This window comes from Electrona antarctica (genome assembly GCF_951216825.1).
Source record: "Electrona antarctica genome assembly, chromosome: 12".
Lineage (NCBI taxonomy): Eukaryota > Metazoa > Chordata > Actinopteri > Myctophiformes > Myctophidae > Electrona > Electrona antarctica.
The window spans coordinates 30,801,943-30,828,098 of record NC_136793.1 but is presented as its reverse complement, the minus strand read 5'-3'; the positions used below and the strand labels follow the sequence as shown (position 1 = coordinate 30,828,098).

Below are 26,156 nucleotides of genomic sequence, written 5' to 3'. Positions count from 1 at the left end.
ACTCGCCCCCCAGGACAGGAGTTTACTACTGAGTAAACCTGACACAAATGGTTCGGCTTCTCCGTTTCAGATAGCAAACTACTGTAGTCCCCGGTGTAAAATGGCATGCTTTGGATGCTCTGCACTCTTCCCATTCGACGCTGTGCTTGTGTTTGTTTTCCGGGTGCTGGAGCAGCATGGTTGCTCGTGTGCGAAGGTGCGATGCCGTCTCTCACAGCCTAGGCACCGGCCACCGACTTTTTACGGCTACAGGTTTTAGTTCCGACATAGTGGAGTGGGAAGAGTTTAAAGCATAAAACACAACATGACGTTTATCAACACCGTGTCCCGACATACTGTCCCTTATTATCGTAAAGTCGGGTAGTGTACACGGTTTATTTTTGCACTGAGGAGCCATGTGTGTCTGACTGTACGTCACCTCGGCTAAAAACAAAAGGGAAGCCCGACATATGCTTCGCCGTACGATGTGTCGCATGTTAAAAAAAATAGCTGATCTGCAAGCTCACAACGTGTCGCCTCCGCAACACGTTGTGAGCTAGTAGATTTTTTATTTAAATAAAAAAAGTATCTAAATATTGCTTTGATTGATCATATTATCCTTAGGAAGTATTACGTTGTTTTTATTAGAATATGCATTCCATAAGGCTGGACCACACATGGACCTAGAGGCAATTTGCAACTCTAGATTTTTTTTTATAATGGGATGAATCTAGAGTTGCAATACCCTCCATTGACTCCCCACTCATCCAATAAATATCGTTTTGCTATAAGTTATTCATGCATCCCTCTTTTATCCATCCGGCGAGACGGGTCGCCGCATTTTTGGAGCACCAAGTAACTTCTCCAGGTGCTCCTCTGAGTACTAGACCAAAAAAGTTGTGTGTAGCCCTGACTATAGTAAATATTAATAAAGAAATCGTCGTAAAATGTTGTAAAAAAAAGGACGCATGTAGCCCCATGTTCGAATGCCCCCGCCCCCCTGTCAAAAATAGCTAAAATCCCTAAAACAAAAGAAAGCAGTAAATGAAAAAAAAATGAACACCCACCATTTACTTTGTCTAATAACAACCTAAAACTTGAACCTTGGTTCAACTAAAGTTGTCCTTTAAGGATCTGGACATCTTGAATTGTCGGAATCTGGATCCTATCATGAATTTCTTTGAGATACCAAGACAAGATTTGGCTGGATTATCTGACCCTGGATCACAAAATATAGGATTTTAAAATCTGATCCCTCAGGGATTAAACATTTTGAACTCCTGGGCCCAGGTGCAAACGTATAAACACACACAACCATAATCCACAAACATAAAAGCTTGCTCACGCAACCACTCACTGAAAATAACACAAACACACATCAAGCAACCAAATGCTTCCATCTAGTCTCCCCAGTAGTTGTACATGCACACATAAACACAAAATACATTTAGCCTACACCCACCGACACAAACTCATGCCACACACACGTGCATACACACACTCACGTAGTTCTGAATGAGGTCTGGGTGGTTTCTCTCGATGCCATCGTCCAATATGGTCACCACTACGTCTTTACCAGTGTATCCCCTCTTCCACGCCCCCATGATGTTCATATCAGACTGGCAGTTAAAGACGTCATCATTACAATGCTAGGCATGGAGGTCAGAGAGAGAGAAGGAGAGGGAGAGGAATAGCAACAAAGATGGTAGAAGAGAGAAAATTCATTAGGTTCTTGTTTCCGTTTTCTATTCAATTAACCACTTAAACAATCAATCACTTCACCCATGTTCAATCTAAGTTCATATAATTGGCCCCTCTATTTGGTCTGTGTCTCAGAGAAGGGCTTTTGGACAGTCCAGCCATAGATATATATAAAATAAACTCTAGATGGCTCAAGGCGGAGTTTCTGACGTCGTTCACCCGGCAGCCATCTTACTAGCTATTTTAGAGAATGTGGTTAACACTGTACATGAGTTGGAGAGCATGCACATTGAAAAAATAAAAGGTACTGAAAAAAGAACCTTTCATGACAGAATTTTTAAATACCCAATACTCAAAATTCTGTGATCTTATTGATAGGAAATGGACAAAATAAACAAAGTAATGAAAAAACTGACGTCCAAGGCCAGGGAGATTAAATATATTTGGCCTCACACAAACATGCAGGCAAAGGCACACATTCATGCAAGCACCAGTTATTGACCCAACGTTCAGACAGTTCTGTGCAGGAACTAAAGAAAATAATGTTTAGGACTTAAGGTCAAAGTATTAACAGTTATCTATACAAAGTTAATGGTTAACAGAGTCGAGGTCAAACACAGGGTGAAATATAGCGCAATGCGCAAGTCCACACATTATATTTATCATAATATATCCCAATTTGTATTATTATAGCGTTACGTGTCGACCTTAACCTAACCCCAAATAGTCCTTTTTGAAATTGACAGATTCAATTTCCTTAGTGGAGAGGCTTGTCCTTATCGCACGCACGCACACACACACACACACACACACACACACACACACACACACACACACACACACACACACACACACACACACACACACACACACACACACACACACACACACACACACACACACACACACACACACACACACACACACACACACACACACACACACACACACACACACACACACACACACACACACGTGCAGTAATAAGGACCAGGTTATAACTTCTCTGAACCCCTGGCCCACAATCACTAGCAGAAAAGCACAAAATGGCATTGTACTTTACTACTTTTATATCCAGACCATACACAAGCGAATCAATAAAAGTGCTGCCACACAAGTACAGCTGCAAGAGTCAGAGCAAGAGAACATCAATATCAATGTTTTATTATGGCATTAATACTCACAATATACCACATACTGCTCCACTTAAGGTCATTATAAAATATGTTTTGGGCAGGGCTGGTGTGGGCGGGACTTGACAGGGAAAGGGGCGGGGATGGCTTGTAATCTCTCTTGATCCTCCTCTTCACCACCTGCTGCTCGATCCACTCCACCTGAAATCAACAAAGGGTCATAGAAAATGGTGGGACTGTTAGCAGCGAGTTTGTGGCCACAATAATACAAGGCATATTTTACTCCCACCTGAAAGAGAGATGTCTATTAAGAGATGTCTATTAAGTTTAAGTCAGTAGAAAAGATATAGTTTGGAAAACTAAAGCTAGAAAAATGATTTTCTTTTGTAAAAGTTTAATCGTATTTACTATTTATTTACTGGACTTACATAACTCAACATGAAAATGTAGGTTTTGTCATGCATTTGTTCAAATGCAGCCATGGTGATTCTTCCATAGGAAGAGATTTGGGGGGTTTGTCTATGGTGATGATGTGTGAAGTGTAATGATGGCCGGTAGTAGGCTTATGGATGTACTGTCCGAGTGGCATTGCCTGGGGCACTGCAAATTGTAGTTTGCAGTTCAAAAATAGCAACTTCTGAATTTGTTGAACTACTAGAAAATTAGAGCAAAATGTAGTTGAACTCTGCCCAACTACTTCCCAACACAGAGAACAATATGAACCGTACAGTTTGTAAATAGTACAAACTATTCAGTTATGATTCAATTGTGAACCTAGACAGCAACAAAAAAAGGGGAAAAGATAAGTAGAAGTACAGAGGGGGCAGGAAAAGCTGGGATCTCCGTTAACCGTTTCCGTCCATCCGACGTATCCACACGTCCTGGGAATCCAATCGAGGGATGCATTGGACGTGTGTACACGTCCTAGCGCATCCTCAATGATATCAGGCGAGGGGAGAATATTCTGAATTTTTTCCTTTTTTTTATGTTTCAGTCGGACTCTCGGCCACCGTACTTCGCTTTTCAGTCATATTAGCTTGCTGTTAGCGTGGCAGAAAGAATGCCTCGTATCTGCTCATCTAGGGCGCTCTCCGTGGTTTTGATCTGATGGATATACTAAGCGCTTCATTTCTGACTTCAACATGCCTCTCATTCAAAATATGAACGATATAATAGAATCGAGACCACGGTAAAACTCGGTCCTACAATGTGACGTCATTTGAGGTTCGGCTGTAGTGCCGAAATCATTTCGGCACTACAGCGGTAAAATATAGTATGAATCGGCCCTAAGTCATACAAAATGAATCACACAGCAATGGTTTTATATCTGCAACACAGAAACATCTCCATAATCGTGATATCTTATTTGCGGTAATTCTTCCTTTTTCAAAATCGACAAATCAGAGCTAGGCAGCTGGACCTGCTTGCTTGGCTGCAATGACCACTTTTTAAACCTCTGAAATCTTGTGTTTAGTCTACCAAAAGTCCTTAAATCTACAATCTGTCTAAAAAGGCAGAGAAGAAATGATCACAGTGATATTTGTCAGGTGAAAGAAGCGCTTTCTCCGTTGTGTTCGCCCCCAACAACGGATTTTTGATTTAATATAAAATCATTATTATTATTAACACTAATTATGCTAATGACGTGTATACACGTTTTTAGAATCAAAACCACTGACGACAAAAATGCAAAAGCAAGAAATAGATAAGAGGTAGACAGGAGTCTGAGATAACAAAGAAAGCAGTAGAGGAAGACACAAGAAAAGACCCAAGTTATCAATGCAAGGGTTTTTAGGATGTTTTGAACAAGAATGGTTTGGCAAATTAAAGTCTGCTACAAAACAGGTCATGATTATGTATTTTCAGAGCACAGAGATGTGTCTCAGACAGTAGTACCACTATGAGTTATAAACAGATCCGGCTATAGTCTCCATCCAAAGCATATAAATATTCCCCTCAATATCTGAATGAATTGACCATAGTAAGACAGTATACAAGCTGGCATAAAGGCAGGATGGAACAATCTCCCCTCCAGTGTTCACCAGGATGGAACAATCTCCCCTCCAGTGTTCACCAGGATGGAACAATCTCCCCTCCAGTGTTCACCAGGATGGAACAATCTGCCCTCCAGTGTTCACCAGGGTTAGGGTTAGGATGGAACAATCTCCCCTCCAGTGTTCACCAGGATGGAACAATCTCCCCTCCAGTGTTCACCAGGATGGAACAATCTCCCCTCCAGTGTTCACCAGGATGGAACAATCTGCCCTCCAGTGTTCACCAGGATGGAACAATCTCCCCTCCAGTGTTCACCAGGATGGAACAATCTCCCCTCCAGTGTTCACCAGGATGGAACAATCTCCCCTCCAGTGTTCACCAGGGCCATGAAGATTAATATTATTACTAGGACATCAACGTAAACAATCTGCCCTCCAGTTTTCACCAGGGCCATGAAGATTAATATTATTACTAGGACATCAACGTAAACAATCTGCCCTCCAGTGTTCACCAGGGCGATGAAGATTAATATTATTACTAGGACATCAACGTCAATTGAATTTGGGGTAAGGTGTCACCGTGTCAGGCAGGGATTCTCCTCACATGCTTCAGGTTGCAATGTATCAACGATGATGACTGACTAGATCAGCACCTTGTAGGCCACAAATTGGAGGTTATAAAATCGTATTGAGTCTGACAGTAAAAGAAGGCATGACATATACATAGTCATGACACAGCTGACACAAACTACAATTACAGCATGTTACTTGTGCTGCATTAAGCTGCTTCCACAGTATCTAATGTGAAGTTAATGCTCTCTATGGTCCATTCCACAGTTTCATGTAAAAAGGCAAAGCCAGTGCTTCACATCTATACGGCATCAATAGAAGGAGTAGCTTGGAGGAGGAGAGGAATTGAAGTGAATAGTCGACACATAATGACTGCAGACTCAGAGTGATTATCTGGTCTCATGCACTAAAACAATCTGCCAGCCTCTCTGGAGAGGTGGAGAGTGAGGGAATGAGACCAGATAAGACAGGAAATGGAGAGATGATAAAGAACTGGAGAGAACAAGTATCAGGGGAGTCAATAAAAAGTACAGAAAAGGGCAGGGGGAGGGGGGGGGGGGGGTGTTAGAATAACAAACACAAGGGATTTTATAAGTTACAAGGATTTTTCTATGAATTATAATAACCAGATAATCTTTATAGCCAGGCATGAAGACCTCTCTTCAGAGAGATTGGAAGTGAGATCGGGGAAAGAAGAGACTGATAAAAGTAAAGAAGTCGGATGGTGAAAGAGTCAGAGAAATGGCAACTGCTAGATGCCAGACCGTCTGCTGAGGTCTCAGCTCATTTCCCTCTAAGTTCTGTCATTATCATCAGCTTCAAAGCAACTGTTTACACACACCATTAACCCCAAAACAACAGCATCATCAGGATATGAGTGTACTTGTCTGTGCGTATCCTTGAGTGTCAGTGCAATTTGCACACATTAGCGTAGTGCTAAACAAGACCTTTGATCAGTAGCATAAACAATAAATTGACCAAGTAATTTTCAAAGGATGGAATGGGCAAAATCATTAGTCAGAACTAGAAACTAGGGGCACGGGTCTCCACCAGGGCAGGTCAGGTTGTGGCCTCCTGGTAGCGCTATAATAGGCCAATGTGAAACGGGTGGCATTTCTTCTTACACCTTCGATGGCAATTGGATGATTTGAGGCATTTTGTTCCAAAAAAGTTTTGCAAAAATCCACCTGTTGGTGGCGCTATAACAGGCCAATGTGAAAAAGGTTGGGATATATTCCTCAGCCTAGTAGGAAAGTCTGTGAAAGATTTCACTTAACTTGCACGCTGTGTTCATGATTTGAGGCTTTTTGTTCAAAACGGGCCAATCCTATAAACGTTGAAAGCCAATCAGGATGGAATATGAAATATTGGATATTGGACAGAATCTGGAGGAGTAATATTAAAAACAAAAGCTTTGCACACACACTCCCTGGATACCAACGATGAACCTCTGCCCCAAATTTTCCAGAACGGCCTGTTATAGCGCCACCAGGAGGCCGACTTTTGTAAAACACATTTTTGATATTACTGCTCAACACAGATCTGTCCGATATTTCATATTCCATCCTGATTGGCTAACATTGGCTTTCAAAGTTTATAGGATTGGCCCGTTTTGAACAAAAAGCCTCAAATCATGAACGCAGCGTGCAATTTACGTGAAATCTTTCACAGACGTTCCTACTAGGCTGATGAATATACCCCACCCTTTTCACATTGGACTGTTATAGCGCCACCAACAGGTGGAGTTTTGCAAAACTCATTTTTGGAACAAAATGCCTCAAATCATCCAATTGCCATCAAAGGCGTAAGAAGAAATGGCACCCTTTTCACATTGGCTTATTATAGCGCCACCAGGAGGCCACAACCTGACCTGGTCTGGTCTGGTGGAGACCTGTGCCCCGAGGGGCACTTTATCCAGTTGATTTTGTACCATTTGCCAATCCCTCTCCAAAAGGAAAAATAACATTGTGCCCCGCATTTCCTCCAAATTTTGCCATGCACCCGTCTCAGTTTTGATGCCAATACACAGGCATCGTTTGAACCAAGACAAATACACCTGTTCGGTTATTCAACTCCAGATGTACAGAGCAGTGGAATGATCATCCAGGGACTATTATTCCCTTATACTCTCTCACTCGTCTGTCCCATTCTGCCATCTCACCCTCAGTCATCCTGTTTTTTGGTACATCTGCCCGTCTTTCTCTCTTGCATGCCCACTCTCTGATGTGCATCCCTCCCACTTCTCTTCCTCTCTGTCTCCATCCGTGTAAGGCAGGGGTGCCCAAAAGGTAGATTGTGATCTACCAGTAGATCACATAGGCTGTGCAAGTAGACCACATGACATGCTCCTAAAATATATAATATAATAAAAAACTATTTTTGGCATCTTCCACTTGAATTAAGGTGACTTGATTGACATAAAAAGGACATGTCAGCTCAAACCACAAAGCAATACATTGTTTTCAAGAGCGTTGCAGACAAACTAACTTATAACAAAGTTATAATATATATAAAAAACCTACCAATTCCATTTTGCCCTTCTATTTCCCATTCTATGTGTTTGTCTTATATCTAACGCCTAAGGTAACTGTTTAAAACTATTTTCAGCAATGGGATAATATTTTTTTGGGGGGGTGGGTAGATCTTGTTGAGCTGGTCAGTTTAAAAGTAGTTTGAGTCAAAAAAGTGTGGGCACCCTTGGTATAAGGGTTTGCAGGTGGCTCTTAATAGCCAGGTCAGTAACCAGGGGAAACTGGGGTAGAGTTCATTTCAATAGAACAAATGAGAACAAATTGATCCACGTTCACTGCTGTTTTTATGACTCCTCTTGAACTGCAGTCAAAGAACTGAAAGCTAGCAAATTTAAAGAGGGTCAAAGGCTTAAGCAGCAGGATGGCCGTGGCAGTCTTTGGACCAACACAGGAAGCAAAGCTGTGTATTCTTGCACTGTGTGCAGTTCAGATACTCCACAGTGATCTGTCTGTCACCTACCGTGTCTTGTAGCTTAGCTTGAAACTTTATACGGTTAGCTGTTGAAACAAATGACTGACGAAGAACTGAGAGTAACACAGCCTATGAAGCCTGTAATGCATTAGAATGCATTATCATCTGCTTATAACAATGTATATATGCACTCTTAAAATACTCATAAACCTTTATAACAATAATCACAACAGTTAATAGGTCAGGTATTAAATACTTCATAAAAGTAAATGACACACCGCCCCCGAAACCTTCGTCTATCATTCAAAATTTGGGATCATGTTTGATTTCCTGCATTTTTCACATCCATCAGATTGTACTCTAGGCTATGTTGCAGTGTTTTGAGGCTGGATTCGGTCAAAACATCGCCTAGCGCCCACATTTCCAAATGTCATGGAACAATTTGGATTGCCATATTAAACTTTTTGTGTGTGTGTGTGTGTGTGTGTGTGTGTGACCCTCTCTTCAGGATCAATTGGATTGAATAAATTGGTGGTCTTCTATTTAAAATGTGGCTCCGGTATTACTAGCAAAGAATCAAACTGGGCCACTGAAAACCCCTTGAAATTATCACATTATCCTTGCTCTCTGTACACAAACTCTTGGATGGAGTGGACCGAATTTGTTTTCAAGAAGTGAAAGGAAAAATCATCCTCACTGACTTGTTTCTCTCTGTAAAATGTTTGCACATAATAGTATAGTGCACATCATACTCTGTGCGGAACATTTTTTCCGGATGATGGAATAAAAATTAGATTCTAACGACTGAGCTAGAGGGGGTTCACCAAATACCAGCACACATGGGAACTGCCGTGAAGACCTTGACAGCTCTTTAACTCATCCCACTTTGTTTCCTTGATATTATGAGTCTTTAGTCTGTAAGGAAAAAATATTATTTGGATAAAAGCGGATTTGTTTATTTTGGCACTATCCATTTGACCTTGGATAAAAATGTACATGTAATGTAAGTACCATCGTGAATACACCTTTAAAAAAATTGTAGCTTTCATGGCACTAAAAGGAATTAAAACAGATTCCTTTTAGTGGACCACAATGGAAACAAGCGAAGGCTTTTTTGTGTCTAAGTCCATTTGGCGTTTTTTTAAATGATGTCATTTTCTGTAATTTTCTTAAACTGCCAATAAAGTATTCTATCTATCTATCTATCTATCTATCTATCTATCTAAGATTAGATTACAAATGTACTCATCTTTTGAAGGTAGTAAAATACTGTTCACGTGCCAAGACTTCAAGAGGTCTGCAGGCCATCATAGAAATTACCCAACCCTGGCATATCCCTTTCCTCCTTGCAGCCTTTCAGCATATCCCTTTAAAAATTCAGCTGTGGATGACTCTGGGCTCTCTGTTATTCTGGTTTAGCGTGCACAGTGCACATGATTGGGTAAAGGGCCACAAGTACAAAAGCGTTTAAAAAAGTAAGCAAACGAGCCTGGAATCCTCATGCTTCTGTGAGGAGTTGAGTAAATGCCTGGATGAGTTTAACAGTTGTTTCTTGCTTCTCATCTCTGTGGGGAATTAAGCAGGAAGGGAAATTATACAGGGAGAGGCAACTATTCTCATGTGTTTCTTTTACCCGTGGCCGTGTCATTGATGTCTTTATGTGAATTTAAAATCAGCTTAATGGCAACCGTTTACTTTTTCCACTCCAAAAATATTTGAGCTCATAATGCAATCATTATTTAACGTTCATTATAACAATGAGCATACAACTGTGTACATGTTTGTAAGCAGTGCTTGCAAACACTGGGGAAATGGCCCCGAAGTTTGAGTTATCAGAATTATAAAGCCGAGTAGCAACGGTAGCTGTCCCTACTAAGTATAACATTTAAAAAGTAGTCCCCCCCCACCCCATTTATGAAAATAAATATGGGGATACTAGTTTTTATGATAAATGCAGCACACAGTCACACATGTGCAGACACACGTGCCGTACACACACACACACACACACACACACACACACACACACACACGTGTATTTGTTGTTTGTCATACTTTGTTTGATTATCATGTTTAACTTACTTATTATTACTTATTATTTCAGGTGAGAACCTTGTATAATAAGCCCCATATGGGTTTCCTTTCTCACATAAAATAAAAGAAAGGAAAAAACATTCCTAGGAAGAACATTTTGTTTCTCTTTGAATGAAATGTACTATACAAATTAAATTGGACTTGGAAACACATTTAGACAGATGCTCTTGGTTGAAGAGAAGGTTTTGTAATGTAAGGTAGGCTACAAGATATAAATCTTGAATTTGGCCCTTGACAGTATTAATAGCAGATAGCAGCACCGAGTGCCTCGCTACGAGCTTGTAGATCTGCTATTTTTGGATAAATCGTGAAAATGTGGTGCAAATCTTTGGATATAGATTATTTCAGAGCAAATGTTTTTAACTCAAATCTTTGCTCCTGGGGGGGGGGGGGGTCCCTGGGAAGGGAATCGACTTGGCCCAGGTCATCACTAGCATCAGCCCCGAGGAGAAAGTCACCTTTAACCCGTGGTTAAAAGGTCAAAACACACTAGTTTAGTGTAATAAAACGATAATAAGTGCCGTATTGGTGCGGCTATGGCAACAACTAGTACAGTGGATGGTAGGGCACACCTGTGGCACTGCTACACCCTTCTGACTCACAAACACGCGCGCACACGCACGCACACACACGCACACACACACACACACGCGCACGCGCACACACACACAAGATTGTGTGCCCCAGATAAGGCCCATGGTTGCAATGGTGCAACGTGTCTGACTATGATCAGCAAATGGAATTCTAGGTTTGACTCCTGGTTGGCTCAATAACTTTAGGGCTTAAGAGAAGGCATGCTGTAGGTGAGGAGATGTTCAGTTTGACTTGGCTAGTCTGAGACAACAGCAGGGGAGAACTGCCAGGGCCTTTGTGAAAGGTTTAGCCAGTAACCAGTATCTTAAGTTCTTGATTTGTGGTTTTCTAGTGTAGCTTTTAGTGTACATTTAATTTTCCTATTTTTGGAACATAGTTTTTGGCCAGTCTTATTTATTTTTGTATCGTCACCAGCTAGTTAGTCATTTGGAGAGGTAAATAAAATACCCCAAACTGTACTGGTGGACCCGTCTACTTTTTGGAGCCTTGTGCTGCCAGCCTTTCCACAATATCCAAATTAGAATCGCATGGTGAGGGGTCTCTTTGGAGTGTCCCGACAGCTACACCCCACGACTCACACGGCCCTGGGTAGGCAACCAGACCCGGCAGAGATCTGTGCACCGAGGAGTACAATTTTGTAGTCTTGTCTTTCCGCTTCCTTCAGCTCTTCTCCCTTTCTTTCCTCAGTTCTTTTTGACCCGCACCACTCTCCTCTACCCCCCTCCCCTGTTCTCTCTCACGTCCCTTATGCCAGCTGGCACCAAAACGCAGGCCTACCATGCCGCACTGTCGGTCTGACAACGAGAGAGGAGGGAGGTAGAGAGACAGAAAGCGAGGGAGGGTATAGCATGAGAGAAACAAAAAAAACAGTGAGAAAGGCAACTACAAAGAACACTGATGAGAGACAGGAGGATGGTGATGAAAAGTTAAAACAGCAGGTAGACAGAACAAATGGAGAGCGCAGAAACAGAAGTCAGCAGTGCAGGAGGGGAAAAGGAAAACATCGCATCGCTGGGAACCCACCAAAAAAAAAAAACATCGCTCACGCGCTTTATTGTGCACGTAGGATTGTGTGCAACTGCTCTTTCCGAATCTGGCCATAGCAGGACGTCTGGTCAATGCATTCCAATGAGAATGTGCGCGGGAGACCTTCACATGCACGACTGGAGCGCAAGTGCACGGGCAGTGAGAACGGCTGCATTCATTAGGAGCAGAAGAAAATCAGAATCCGTGTGCTTGTGCGCATGGTGGGTTTCAAGTGCAAGGGCAAGGGGTCAATGACAAGTACTCGTATCTGTTCCTTCCCTTCTGCCTTTTCGTCCTCCTCACTTCCACTTTTGTCAGCTCCTCACATTCTTTCCTTCCACAATCAGCATGAGCTTATAAACACGCAAGCAAAACATCAATTAATTTATCTTCATTCCTCAAGCAGTCTCCCAACACATTCAAATGCATGCACGTATACACTCATACATCCTGGATTCTTGGAATGCATTCTTCACACATGCCTTTCTTAACAGGGGACAAATACACCAACGCAGATGTAGGCTCATATGGTTGCCATATAGGCAGGTGCACTGACTGTACACATGCACACCAAGGGGGCAGGCAGACTTTCCAACGTTGAAGCTCTGGGTCCTAGTGGTAGGAGGAGGGACTACAGGCGGACCCGTGGATTCATGACCGGGAAACCCCGTGCAGCTGGGCTTTAACGTTGAGCGCTCAGTTGCCCTACGTCACTCAGGACCTCAAAGTTGAGGTCCTGGGAGGGACTTCCGGCAGTCTTCCGGGTGCTTCAAAACGCCACTGAGCAACTTCCACTGACATGAATAGCTGGGGGGGCGGAGCTTCGCGCCAGTTCAGTCTCTATTATATATATACTCTATGATGCACACACCCACAGCAGGCCACGGTTGTCGGGTGAACCTAGGAGGACCGCAAAGAAAGTTGAAAACAACCACATTTTTTGAGCGATGCTTGTGGCAAAGGATTTGTCTCATTTTCAACCATCACTCAGCAGCAGACTGACATTGGGGCATGAGAGGATTGTTTATAAAAATGATTTAAGAAAAGACCAAAGCAAGCATCAAGCATTCCGCACTTAAGTTCATTAACTGATAGGAACCCATCTACCTCAGTCCTCTATACACTCCGCTAAACAACAAAAAATGAGTCATTAATCAAGATGAGGCCATGTCACCACACACACACGGCCCGAAAAATTGTGTTTGTTGTCATGATTTGTCACGACAAGAGTTGGCTTTGTCCGTGGCGTAAACGTCTTTACTCACACACACACACACACACACACACACACACACACACACACACACACACACACACACACACACACACACACACACACACACACACACACACACACACACACACACACACACACACACACACACACACACACACACACACACACACACACACACACACACACACACACACACACACACACACACACCTCTCAAACCTTAACATGAGAATTAAGAAACTATTTTCGGAATTGTATTTAATCCATTTTGACATTTCAAGCACATCAATTCTATGGACCCTAAAAATAATTTGTGTGCGCGCTAATGGATATTTGTTGGTTTACCGTTATAAATAATCACACCTGTGTGAAGTGAGGGGCGCTCTTATCATCGTACATCATCATCGCCGACTTCTTACTGACAGTTGAAAGCATCCTATATATACAACATATCAATGATTATGTTACGCAATGTTGGTGTTTACACTATGACGTAAAATTGTCCATTCATTGTCAGTTGGAATTTAATGTTTGTGTAGGACAAAGTTTGTGCACACACACACACACTAAAAGCTGGACATAGGAGGGGCTATCGCCCCTCAAAAAGCCAGGCCACTGTCTAAATACACAGCACACATAACAGTAGAAATCATGGTACCAATATAATCATCTGTGTTGATGTCCAAGTAGTGAGTGATCACTGCTAGCAGAAGGTGTCACTAGCTGGCCACCATAGATAGGACAGAGGTCCCATGTTAATTAACAGTAAGGGTTTAATTTATTCAATTTAGTGAAGGGTTACGTTTAGGCATGGGTTTGGTGCAGTTTACAACTAGAAAAAGTGCCCTTCTGGGCACAGGTCTCCACCAGGAGGATAGGAGTGTGTGTGATGTTTGGCAAAATGTTTAGGAGTAATATATACATGCTGGTTTGTGTGTGTGTGTGTGTGTGTGTGTGTGTGTGTGTGTGTGTGTGTGTGTGTGTGTGTGTGTGTGTGTGTGTGTGTGTGTGTGACGCGACTTGGCCTGTTGGCATTTCTTCCTCAGCCTAGTGGGAATATGCACAGTTTCACCGCAATTGGACGCTGAGGAGTTGTGGCGATTTGTACAAAACGGGCTACTCCTGACAACTTTAGAAGCCAATCGTAGCCAATCAGGATGGATAATTATGAGAAATCAAACAAACCCGTCTTGATCACATGACTATGGAGAGCATGTGTATCGATTTGCGTGAAATATGGATAAAATCTGAAGGAGTAATATTAGAAAATGTGTTTTACATATTTCTAAGGTGGCATTTTTGACCTGCTGCAGGGACTAGTATGTTGTAGTCATTGTCTCCACCAGGCTGAAGGCATGGGGAGAGAGTATGTTTGTCTCCACCAGGCCGAAGGCATGGGGAGAGAGTATGTTTTGCACTTCGTCCGTCCGTGTGTCCGTCCGTCCGTCTGTGAACAGCTAATCTCCGGCACCGTTAACCCGGTCGATGCTAAATTTTGCACACACACTACCTGGGTGCCAACGATGAACCTCTGCCCCAAAATTTCCAGAACGGCCTGTTATAGCGCCACCAGGACGCCGACTTTCGAAAAACCCATTTCTTGATATTACTCCTCCAGATTCTGTCCAAAAATCCCGCAAATCGTTACACACTATCTCTATAGTCATGTGTTCAAGATGGATCCGTCTGATATTTCATATTCCATCATAATTGGCTAACAAACTTTCAAAGTTTACAGGATTGGCCCGTTTGAAACAAAAAGCCTCAAATCATGAACGCAGTGTGCAATTTACATGAAATCTTTCACAGACTTTCCTACGAGGCTGAGGAATATATCCCACCCTTTTCACATTGGCCTGTTATAGTGCCACCAACAGGTGGATTTTTGCAAAACACATTTTTGGAACGAAATTCCTCAAATCATCCAATTGCCATCAATGGTGTAAGAACAAATGGCACCCTTTTCACATTGGCCTATTATAGCACCACCAGGAGGCCACAACGTGACCTGCCCTGGTGGAGACCTGTGCCCCGAGGGGCACTTTTTCTAGTTGCGTTTGTTTTTCATTCCATCTCATCTAACTTGGCCATGCAGTAATGTTCATACTTAATCTGTGCCTGCCCTTTTAGTCCATCCATTCATTTCAAAGAGTCACACTAGAGTCGGTGCCCCAGTGTTTGTCCTGTATGCAACATCAAACAAGATCAGTCACTAGGAGATGCGGTGTGAGGTTCCAGCTCCATCAATAATGCAGGTGGGTTTTGATGACCTCATGCGGTGATGTGAGGCGATAGGATGGAGGGAAGGTTTACCTCAGGACAAACACTGTCTGACCTAACATTCACAGTCTGTGAAGAATGGGCTTCACTTATCACTATTCATACATTCTGGACCTCCAAAAGGCTTTTGACACTGTGAACCACTCCATACTGGTTAACAAGCTAAAAGCAATTGGTTTTGATAGCACATCAGGGAGCTGGATGAAATCCTACCTGGAGGGTAGGATTTCCCCCCACCCCCTCCCAGTGAGCTGTGGCATTCCACAAGGAAGCAACTAGGGCCTTTACTGTTCCTAATATATGTAAACGACATGACATCAGCTTGTGACTTCAACTTGTTCCTGTTCACAGATGACTCAGCACTGCTGGTCTCGGACAGGAACAAACTGCAGGTTGAAAAGGCCCTCAGCTCTGAGCTCGGTAGAATCTGCACCTGGCTCGCTGATAATAAACAAACTATCTTTACACCTGGGAAAAACTGAATCCATTCTCTTTGGATCAAATATAGCTCTGGTCCATAGCTCTAATGCGTTGCATTTAGAGCTATGTTACTCTCGACTTCCGGGGCTCGCATGAATGCAGACCAGCCTCTCGTCTTTAGCATAAATAGAAAGAATGTTTTTGCTACTCACCAAAACAAAGGCAGGTTGTGTCATTAGAAAGCCTACTTTCCTTAGTGGAAGCATTCTGAGCCCCCCACCACACGTATAAATGGTACTTTTTGGCCAAAATGGGATTTTGTTTTCCACCGGGAAAAATAATACTTTTAGTTACTCCACTGCGCCTTCTACCAATATTGCCCAGAGAATTGCCTAATAGAGAATATTTTTCCTCCGGTGAAATAAAATCCCTTTCTGGCCAAAAAGTACCGTTTATACGTGTGGTGGGGGGCTCAGAGTGCTTCCACTAAGGAAAGTAGGCTTTCTAATGACACAACCCGCCTTTGTTTTGGTGAGTAGCAAAAACGTTCTTTTTAACGTTCTCCTCCCGTTATAATGGTATGCTCCCAGAGTCCCCGCAGCATTGGGGAATGGCCGTGATGCTCACTCACTCTGGCAGCCAGAGCTCCGGAGTCCAGACCCATGCAGTTTAATAATATACAGTCACACCAGAATGCACACTGCTGTCTCGTGTCTCATCACAACCCAATGCACCACCCGTGAAGTTGGGGGAAAACATTAAAAAAAAAGAGAGAAAAGGTAAAGGAGTGACAAATTGTTAGCAACAAGCTAAGCTAACTGGCTGCTGGCGTTAGTGTAGGCTCAGGGACCGTTAGCTTAGTGCTTAGCACTTAGCTTAGCGTGTTGCTGCTGATTCAACCCACTGATTGAACTTCATCTCCACCTGTAATCTAGGTTATTTTTTTATTGACAACATGAACGAACCCTGACACATCTACAAGCTCTCAACGCATAGCGAATGGCGCTGCAAAAACAGGCAGGACGCGACGCCTTGAGAGCTTGTGGATCAGCAGCAGCCCGCAGCAGCATGGGGGCCGGCGCTCCGAGCCTCCGACGGTGCGGGGAGGCAAGACTTCTCCAGGGAGGAGGAGAGGTTACTAGGGCAGGCTACATGTTGCTGCAGCTAACAACACTGTCACCAGCCATGGTGGTTATGATGTTAGCTTGGCTTGCTGCTGCTTGTCCGTTCCAACATCACTTCATCTCCACCTGTAACTTATTTCTTATTTTGTTACCCTGGCTGCGCTGCAAAAACAGACAGATCTACAGGCTCTCAACGCGTAGCAAACGGCGCTGCAAAAACAGGCAGGACGCGGCGCCTTGAGAGCTTGTAGATCTGGCTGTTTTGCGACCTGTTCTCACTTTACTTTTTATGACACGAATATATCGTCCATCGGCGATTTTTGGACAGATGATGGGCGATTGAAAATAATTGGCATATCGCCCAACCTTAGGCTGGTCTGCATTCATGCGAGCCCGGAAGTCGAGAGTAACATAGATCTAAATGCAACGCATTAGAGCTATGGACCAGAGCTAGATCAAATGGTAATCTCAGCAAGGCTGATGGCTTCTTGGTTAGAGTGGGTGACAATATTATCACACAAAAAGATGAAATTACCTACCTAGGTTCCATCCTGGAGGCAAATCTTTCCAATGATAAAATGGCCACCAACGTAATCAAAAAAGTCAACCAAAGAACAAGATTCCTATACAGGATCTCCTCACTGGTCAACAAAAACACCTTGAAGACCCTAACAGGAGCCCTAGTACAAGGTTTCTTCGACTATGCATGCACCTCCTGGTACCACAGCACCTCAAAAGGCCCTTAAAACAAGGCGCCAGACTTCCCAAAACAAACTGGTCAGGTTACTACTTGGCCTCACTCCTCGAACCCACCTCACCCCTGCCGTGTACACACGTCCTAACACATTTTCATTGATATCAAACGAGAGAAAAATATTCTGATCACTTCTCTGTATACGGCTCAGAAAGAATGCCTCATATCTCCTAATCTAGGAAGCTCTCCGTGGTTTTGACCAGATGGATATACTAAGCTCTTCATTCCTGACTTCAACATGCCTCTCGTTCAAAATATGAACGCGAGGGATTATTCAGCGACTTTATCGTAATGATAGCTAGGTAAGCAAGCAAAAATATTTCTCCCGGTTTTTGTCCGGAATGGAAGGGGGGGGGGGCTTACAGAGTAAAAGCGGCCATATCTGCGCGGCACCCCGAGCTGTTTGTTTTGAAAGAAATCCCGGCGCTGATTGTTAATGTCAACGAAGTTCACACACACAACACCAGAGGGAGTTCAACAAACCATGTGCAACCCAGTTTCGGCACAAACAAGGGACTAAATTAACTTCACTCCTATGGTAACGCCTTACCAACAGTCATTAAGACATGCAAATCCCTTGACTCCATCAAAACCGCTCTCAAAAGGCACCTACGGACGGCTGCAATTCGAAACAGACACCCGTAAAATCTGAATCCCCCCACCCCTTTTTCCCCTCACTGTATGAATGTTCCCTTTTTACCTCCTCTATGATGATTTCCTGTTTTTGGCTATATAGAAGTGTATATTTGTACGTCTAAGTGTTATTAACTGGTTCAGTCCACCCAACGTGCCCACACATCATAAGCAATCCAATCGACAGGTTGCAATGACGTGTGTACACATTGCACATCTTCAATGATATCAAACGAGAGAAGAATAATCTGATTATTATTATTTATTTATTTTAAGTTCGAACTCTTCGTTCATGCGCGGTCCCGGTCACTTCCCCGTTTACCGCTGCAGAAAGAATGCCTCGTATCTCCTAATCTAAGGCGCTCTCCGTGGTTTTGATCTGATGGATATACTAAGCTCTTCATTTCCGACTTCTCAACTGCCAAGCAAGCAAATAAATATCTCAATTTTTTTACGGAACAGAAAGGGGGGGGGGGGGGGGGCTTTACAGAGTAAAAGCGGCCATGTCTTCCCGGCACCCCAGAGCTTCTATTTTAAAGGAATCAATCAATACATCAGGGTTATGATCTGGACACAGTAAAAAGCAAGAAGACTAGGGGGAAACAATAGGTCTCGTCTGTGGAAATTCACGAGCGTAGACAAACCTATATTCACCCTTTCCTATGAAGGAATGTGGTATTGTGGTTATGAGGTTATATGAAATATGGGCCTACATACCAGCTTATTCCGAATAATCAAACACTGTCAAAGCACAGGTGAGATATTAACAAGGCCTTGATGCCAACCTCAAATGATTTGTCTTCTTGTGTGGTGGTGATGCACAAGGAGCTCGTCTACTACACCTTGTTTCCCCACCCAAACACAACTGTAAACTTTAACTTACCTTAGGCTCCATGGAGATGAAACTATGGAGACCACGGCTGGACAGAGTAGACCTCTTGATTGTTCTACTGTGGAAGAAGTGGTAGTGGTCTTTCAGGTCCCCAATCTGCAACACATAGAAACTCTGTTCTTTATCTTTCGTACTGAATTTCAAGCAAGATCTCAAAGTGCGGAAGGCACTTGCATGGAGTGCCCTGAACGGCCAGTGTGGAACTCCAACCTCCCCTGTCAAATCAAACTCAGCTTTTTCTATGCAACGGTAGAGTCTGATCTCCTATAGAGGGTATGCGCATGCATAAAGTGAATGGCAGATCGAGTGGCAAATCGAGTGGCAAAGTGAGTGACAAAGTGAATTTCTGTCAAGTCCAGAAAGTAGTTTTTTGCCACTCAGGTGTTCCCATGCTTGAAGACACATCCTCACACTTACTTTCACATTAAAACCATGAGTGTTCATTTAAGTGTGTGTGTGTGTGTGTGTGTGTGTCTGTGTGTGTGTGTGTGTGTGTGTGTGTGTGTGTGTGTGTGTGTGTGTGTGTGTGTGTGTGTGTGTGTGTGTGTGTGTGTGTGTGTGTTATTCATGTACATAATACATACATCAACAGAATTCATGTAATTATGTTTTAAAGGGTAAGAACACCCTGTAGAGGTTTGTGTTGTGTAGTTACCTTGCCATGATATAACTCGCAGTTTGAGTAGCTAAGAGATTAGGGAAATATAAGATACACTGGCAGACAGACAGCAAGCTGCGGAATGGTGATTAGTTTTAATAATTGATCAAGTCCACACAATTGATCAGGTGACCAATCCACTATGGTTGCAAAGGGTCCAGTGGTGCATCACTGATCCATGGCAAAGCCTCCCTGCCACGGGCCGAGAGAGGGAGCGCGCACGCACACGCACACGCACGCGCACGCGCACGCGCACACGCACACGCACACGCACACACACACACATTTTGAAAATTGCTCTAATCTGCATGTCAGGTGATGACATGCACATTACATGCACAATATAATTTCATTTCTTTTATTGTCTCCACCAGGCCGAAGGCATGGGGAGAGAGTATGTTTTGCACTCCGTCCGTCCGTCCGTCCGTCCGTGTGTGTGTCCGTCCGTCCGTCTGTGACCAGCTAATCTCGGGCACCGTTAACCCGGTCGATGCCAAATTTTGCACACACACTCCATGGATGCCAACGATGAACCTCTGCCCCAAAATTTCCAGAACGGCCTGTTATAGCGCCACCAGGAGGCCGCTTTGTGCAAAACAAGTTTTTGGACAGTACACCTACAGATTTTGTCCAAACATCACGCAAATTGGTACACAGTCTCTCTAGAGCCATTCAACGAAACGGGTCTTTTAGATTTCTCAGACTCCATCCTGATTGGCTAAGATTGGCTTCCAAAGTTCGCAGGAGTGCTCACTTTCAAACAAAATGCTGCAAATCATGAACACATTGTGTGATTTCCGTGAAATTGTGCACGCACATTCCCACTAGGCCAAGGAAGAAATGCCACATGAACATTTTCAACTCAGCCTCATGGTGGCGCTATAACTGGCCGAAAAGTGTTTTTACCTCTAACTGCACGAATCTGTGGATAACTTTGTATGCCAACTCCCTAGAGGCCAAGGAAAAACCTTTTCCTGGAATTTTTCACATCTGCTCTTTATAGCGCCACCAGGAGGCCGACATATGTAAACACATTTTCTAATATTACTCCTTCAGATTTTATCCAAATTTCACGCAAATCGGTACACATGCTCTCCATAGTCATGTGATCAAGACGGGTTTGTTTGATTTCTCATAATCCACCCTCATTGGCTACGATTGGCTTCTAAACTTTTCAGGAGTAGCCCGCTTTGTACCCGTTTTGTACAAATCGCCACAACTACTCAACGCAGCATCCGATTGTGGTGAAACTGTGCATGCGTATTCCCACTAGGCTTTGGAAGAAATGCCACTTGACAGTTTTCAAATCAGCCTCATGGTGGCGCTACAACAAGCCATGTCACACACACACACACATTTTGCCAAACATCACACTCCTATCCTCCTGGTGGAGACCTGTGCCCAGAAGGGCACTTTTTCTAGTTTATAATGGGCTTCGGTGGCAACGAGGGCCAAAACTGGTGTTCACCAGGTGGCACAACTTTTTTCTTTTTTTTTTTATGAACCCTACAAATAAAACATTATTCCCCCCAAGGGGTACTTAAGCCAAAAACGTTTGGGAACCCCTGATGTAGATGATTAACAATAATTTTAACTCTTGAGAGTTAATAAGGGTCCATTTTGTTAATAACTCCATCTTTTGGATGAGGACCACCTGGAACCCCCTAAAGGACCACTGGTGGTCCCTGGACCAGTGTTGAGCCAATTGATCACCATAGCAAACCCAGCCTAGGCCTGATTAGGTCAATTCCCAACACCTGCTAAATCCTCCAAATCTGTATTTTGATTGGAATCAATCTCCACACACAGTCACTCAAACTCCTCTCAGTCATGCAGCTACAGTACACAGACACAACCCAGGCACACTTTGGTAGGCCTATAGAGCGTCGCAGTCCCGCCCCCTTTCATGACGATGCCAGGCCCAGGAAATGAATCCCAATGCATTTTTCCCATAGACATTTCAAAACGTATTTATTTAAAGACCTTTTAAGCGTCCTACGAAGACAACTCGTCGTGACAAATCATGACAACACACACACAATATTTTGGACCAAACAAATAATTACAAAGAAGAAAAACAACAAAAAAAGTGTTGTAACCTGCCGTTTTTTTCTACTTTCTAATTATTTGTTTGGCCCGAAAAATTGTGTTTGTTGTCATGATTTGTCACGACAAGAGTTGGCTTTGTCCGCGGCGTAAACGTCTTTAAATAAATACTTTCTGAAAAGTCTATGAGGAAAATGAACAGGGATTTATTTTCCGGGTCTCTCGAGGGGGCGGGACTGCGACGCTCTATAGCCCTGTCATGTTTGGATGACAATATTGCCTTTCCAACAGATTTTTTTTTTTTAAAGAAAAAAAACGATCATCGATTATTCATTTTAATAATCGATTGCAGGTCCAATTAATGATTATCGATTAATCGGACCCATCCCTAGTCTAATATGGTTTTGCTGGTAGAGACAATAAATGTAAAAGACTTCACTTTCCTGTTTCTAAATGCATGATCAGGGACCACATGCAATTATTTCATGGACCACCAGTTGAAAACCCCTGATGTAAAGCAATACCACACACAGCATCCACAAACTAGAGATGGTCTTACATGATCAAGACATGGAGGACTCAACACATTAACATAATGTGCCCCATCTTAGGCAGACGCCACCCTGGATGAGTCTCAGTGTTGGTCTGCAACACAGCATGCTTCCTCTCACTGTCAAATCAATTTAGTCTGCATCTAAACTGCTATTCTGGGGACACCGTTCCCTGCCAATATGTCTGTGGCCAAAGTTTAAGACATGGTATTCAAAGCCACATATCCACTATCCAATTTTTCTCTAGCAACCGTCACACCCATTTCTCTCTAATGCATTCAAAGTGATGTTGAACTATGTACAAACCTTTTCACCTTCTATCTGTTGCTTGCAAGTTTGCATAGCCCCTGAAATGCTTTGGCCATGTCTCACGGACGGCTGGCATAGAAGTCCGGGCACCTAGGCTGCTGCTAATCCAGATAACCTTTGCTGTGTGTCATTCCCCATCTCTCGCTCCACCATTACCTGTCAGCATTCTGTACTCCATAAAATAAAAATATAAGAAATATACATGTATCTTGGAAAATCAGGATGAAATATGAGAAGTCAGGTCCGTCTTGATGACATGACTATATGGAGATAATGTGTACTGATTTGTGTGATGTTTGGACAAAAACTGTAGGAGTAAATAGCATACGTGTTTTGCAAAATTCGTCCTGCTGGTGACACTCACGGCAATCAAGCACTGCATTCATGATTTGAGGCATTTTGTTCAAAACGAGACACTCCTGCAAACTTAACTTAGCCAAACCAATCTTTATCTTTCGTACTGAATTTCAAGCAAGATCTCAAAGTGCGGAAGGCACTTGCATGGAGTGCCCTGAACGGCCAGTGTGGAACTCCAACCTCCCCTGTCAAATCAAACTCAGCTTTTTCTATGCAACGGTAGAGTCTGATCTCCTATAGAGTGTATGCGCATGCATAAAGTTAATGGCAGATCGAGTGGCAAATCGAGTGGCAAAGTGAGTGACAACGTTTTTTGCCACTCAGTAGGTGTTCCCACGTAACTTCCAGGTATGATGATGTCACGCGCATACCCTCTATTCACCTGTTTTGGCGGGAATGTACTGGGGCTCTTGTGTGTGCTTCACTTCCTTCAACCAGTGTTGCCATGTCTGCTTATTATAAGCGACCTTTGGCTTGTTGTTCTGTAAAGTCGCTTGTAAACAGAATTATTGGTAGTTGCTGGTTGTGGGGATATTTGGGCTTAATAGTTGCTTATTTGGGCTTACTTCCTAATGTTGTTTAAACCAGTGGTTCCCACATTTATTCACATCAAGGAATCCCAGATTAATAGACATCCATCTGAAAATATTTATTTTGTGCGTGCTTGCTAACTGGGCCTGGGTTCTGTATGCGAGTACGATTCGTGAAAAAATAAAGTTTGGAGCTACTAAAATACCCAAATTAGAATTCAGACAACAACTAGCTCCATTCTAACTGCATTTTACTGTGGGAGGGTTGGGGGAAATGGAGAACAGGGGGTATCTATGAAACAATGCAAGGCCAACAGGACAGGATTATAGGTTGATTCATGGGTACATGTGTTTTTGTCTGGATTTCTCCTGAGTGTATCGCCGGTTCAACTCCAGGCCACCCAGACTGTTTGCTTGAATGTGATTCCTCTGCTCTCTGTCCACCTTTCCTCTCTCTGTCTCACAGTCAATATCGAAATAGTCAAAAGAACATTTAAATATTAAGTACTCAATATAGTGAAATGTATTATTTTCTTAATTAACTTTAGATAGGCAGGCATATGAACTATAATACGTAGATAGTGTAGGAATATAGGTCACATGCACAGAATTGATGAAAAAGCAGTAAGCGCACCAGTGTGATGCATTGTCATTGAAAGGCATGCAAACATAGCAACAGGGTCAGAAGCATGGAAGAATTTCACTAGATTAAATGACACACAGAAGCACAATACAAACAGATTATCAAGTGTGCTGAGGGTTCAATAATTCAGTGGTGGGGTGCCCACTGGCCAAGTGGTCCAGGGCCAGGCGCATGCCACATATAGGCTTTGGCCTGACAGCGCGTTGCGTGTTCGAGTCCCATTCATGATGACCTTTGCTGCATGTCTCTCCCCTTCTCTCTCTTCCTCTTTCCTGTCAGTCTTCACTTGATACTATCAATAAAAGGCAGAAAAGCCTAAAACAAATCTTAAAAAAAAGAAAGAATCCAGTGGTAGCCACCACTATATTTTAAGCCAGCAGAGAATAACGAGCCATGATCGAAAACACCCAAATACAGTTGGATTTAAAGACGGGCTTTGATGGCCTAGTGGTTAAGGAGCATACCACATATAGGCTCTGAAGCAGACAAGCTGTGTCGCGGGTTTGATTCCCGACCCGACGGCCTTTGCTGCGTGTCACTGCCCGTTTCCTGTCAATCTTCACTTGTGCAATCCAAATAAAAAGGCAGAAAAGCCCCAAAAATATATTTTTAAAAAACAGTCCCAAATGCTACAAACATGCACTTTGGTTTTTACAGCTATAGTAACAGCTTCACTAAATCAAAAGTCCACACTACAGATAAGCTCTCATTACTTGTTAGTCAACAGCATTATAATCTGTGATATACAATACATATACGGTACGTATGTGATGGATATATCATAACTCTGAGTATACCTAAGGTTACTCTAGATAACAATCATACCACTGCCAATACAAAAACTGCCAGTTATACATTTTAAGCATTGTCCGATACAAAGTACAGATTCAATCCATTACTCAGGAATGTGCTCAGGGGAAAAATACATTTGAATGTGTATCTCCAATTCTCCATATAGAAATTTGGTTATTTTGGAAATTCTCCAATACAAACATTAGGAAATCCACGTATTCAGCCAGTATGTGTTGATATACAGTCAGGGTTCCCACACATTTTTAATAATTAATTTTCAAAACCTTTCCAACGTATTTCACCCCATTTCCAGGTTTATAGTGCAAATCATACGGTGCAATATTGAGGCTCGGTGTGCTATCAATGCCCTAAAGACAAACTCAAGCGAAGGCTCCACATGACGAAAAGAGGTCCCTGATGAGCCGAGGTCTCTGAGGGACCTCTTCAGCTGATCCAGAATCAGTTTGAGGTCTTACTCTGGGTAGGGGCCACATGTAATAGACGTGTAATAGACGTGGCCTCTCTCAACTCATGCCAACTTTCTTTATTCATCCGTCTAGCCGCCTCTCCTACTTCCACAACCCCAATCCCAATGCATCTGCTTAAGAGATATGACCATGATTAGGTTATAAGATGTTATAAATTAAAATCTGCAGTTTTGCATCAAAGCCTTTTTACAGGCCAATAATCGAAACTCAAGGAAATCAAATCATATCACACTTAAATTGGTAACCTATTTGTGACTCCAGAGGTTGCTGTGTCACCAGGCAAGAGTTTCTTGCCTGGTGTCGTCCCTTTTCTTTGATTCTTTCAGTAATGATGTTTAATCATGCTAAATGAATAGGCTATGAATAGAGGGTATGCGTGTGACATCATCATCAAACCCGGAAGTTATG

General features: G+C 43.0%; 1 protein-coding gene across 3 annotated transcripts in view; it reads right to left on the bottom strand.

The window, feature by feature from the left end:
* pcsk5b (proprotein convertase subtilisin/kexin type 5b) overlaps positions 1 to 26,156 on the bottom strand; it is an 81,778-nt gene that overhangs the window by 52,572 nt on the left and 3,050 nt on the right. For all 3 annotated transcript variants that reach the window (XR_013791326.1, XM_079517308.1, XM_079517309.1), the window contains exons 2-4: positions 19,366 to 19,470; positions 2,865 to 3,014; positions 1,485 to 1,628 (exon numbers count right to left, since the gene is read on the bottom strand). Coding sequence is in view for 2 of the 3 variants with exons in the window: in XM_079517308.1 (XP_079373434.1) it covers positions 1,485 to 1,628; positions 2,865 to 3,014; positions 19,366 to 19,470 (399 nt within the window). In the remaining variant the exon portion in view is untranslated. The remainder of the gene's footprint in view (positions 1 to 1,484; positions 1,629 to 2,864; positions 3,015 to 19,365; positions 19,471 to 26,156) is intronic.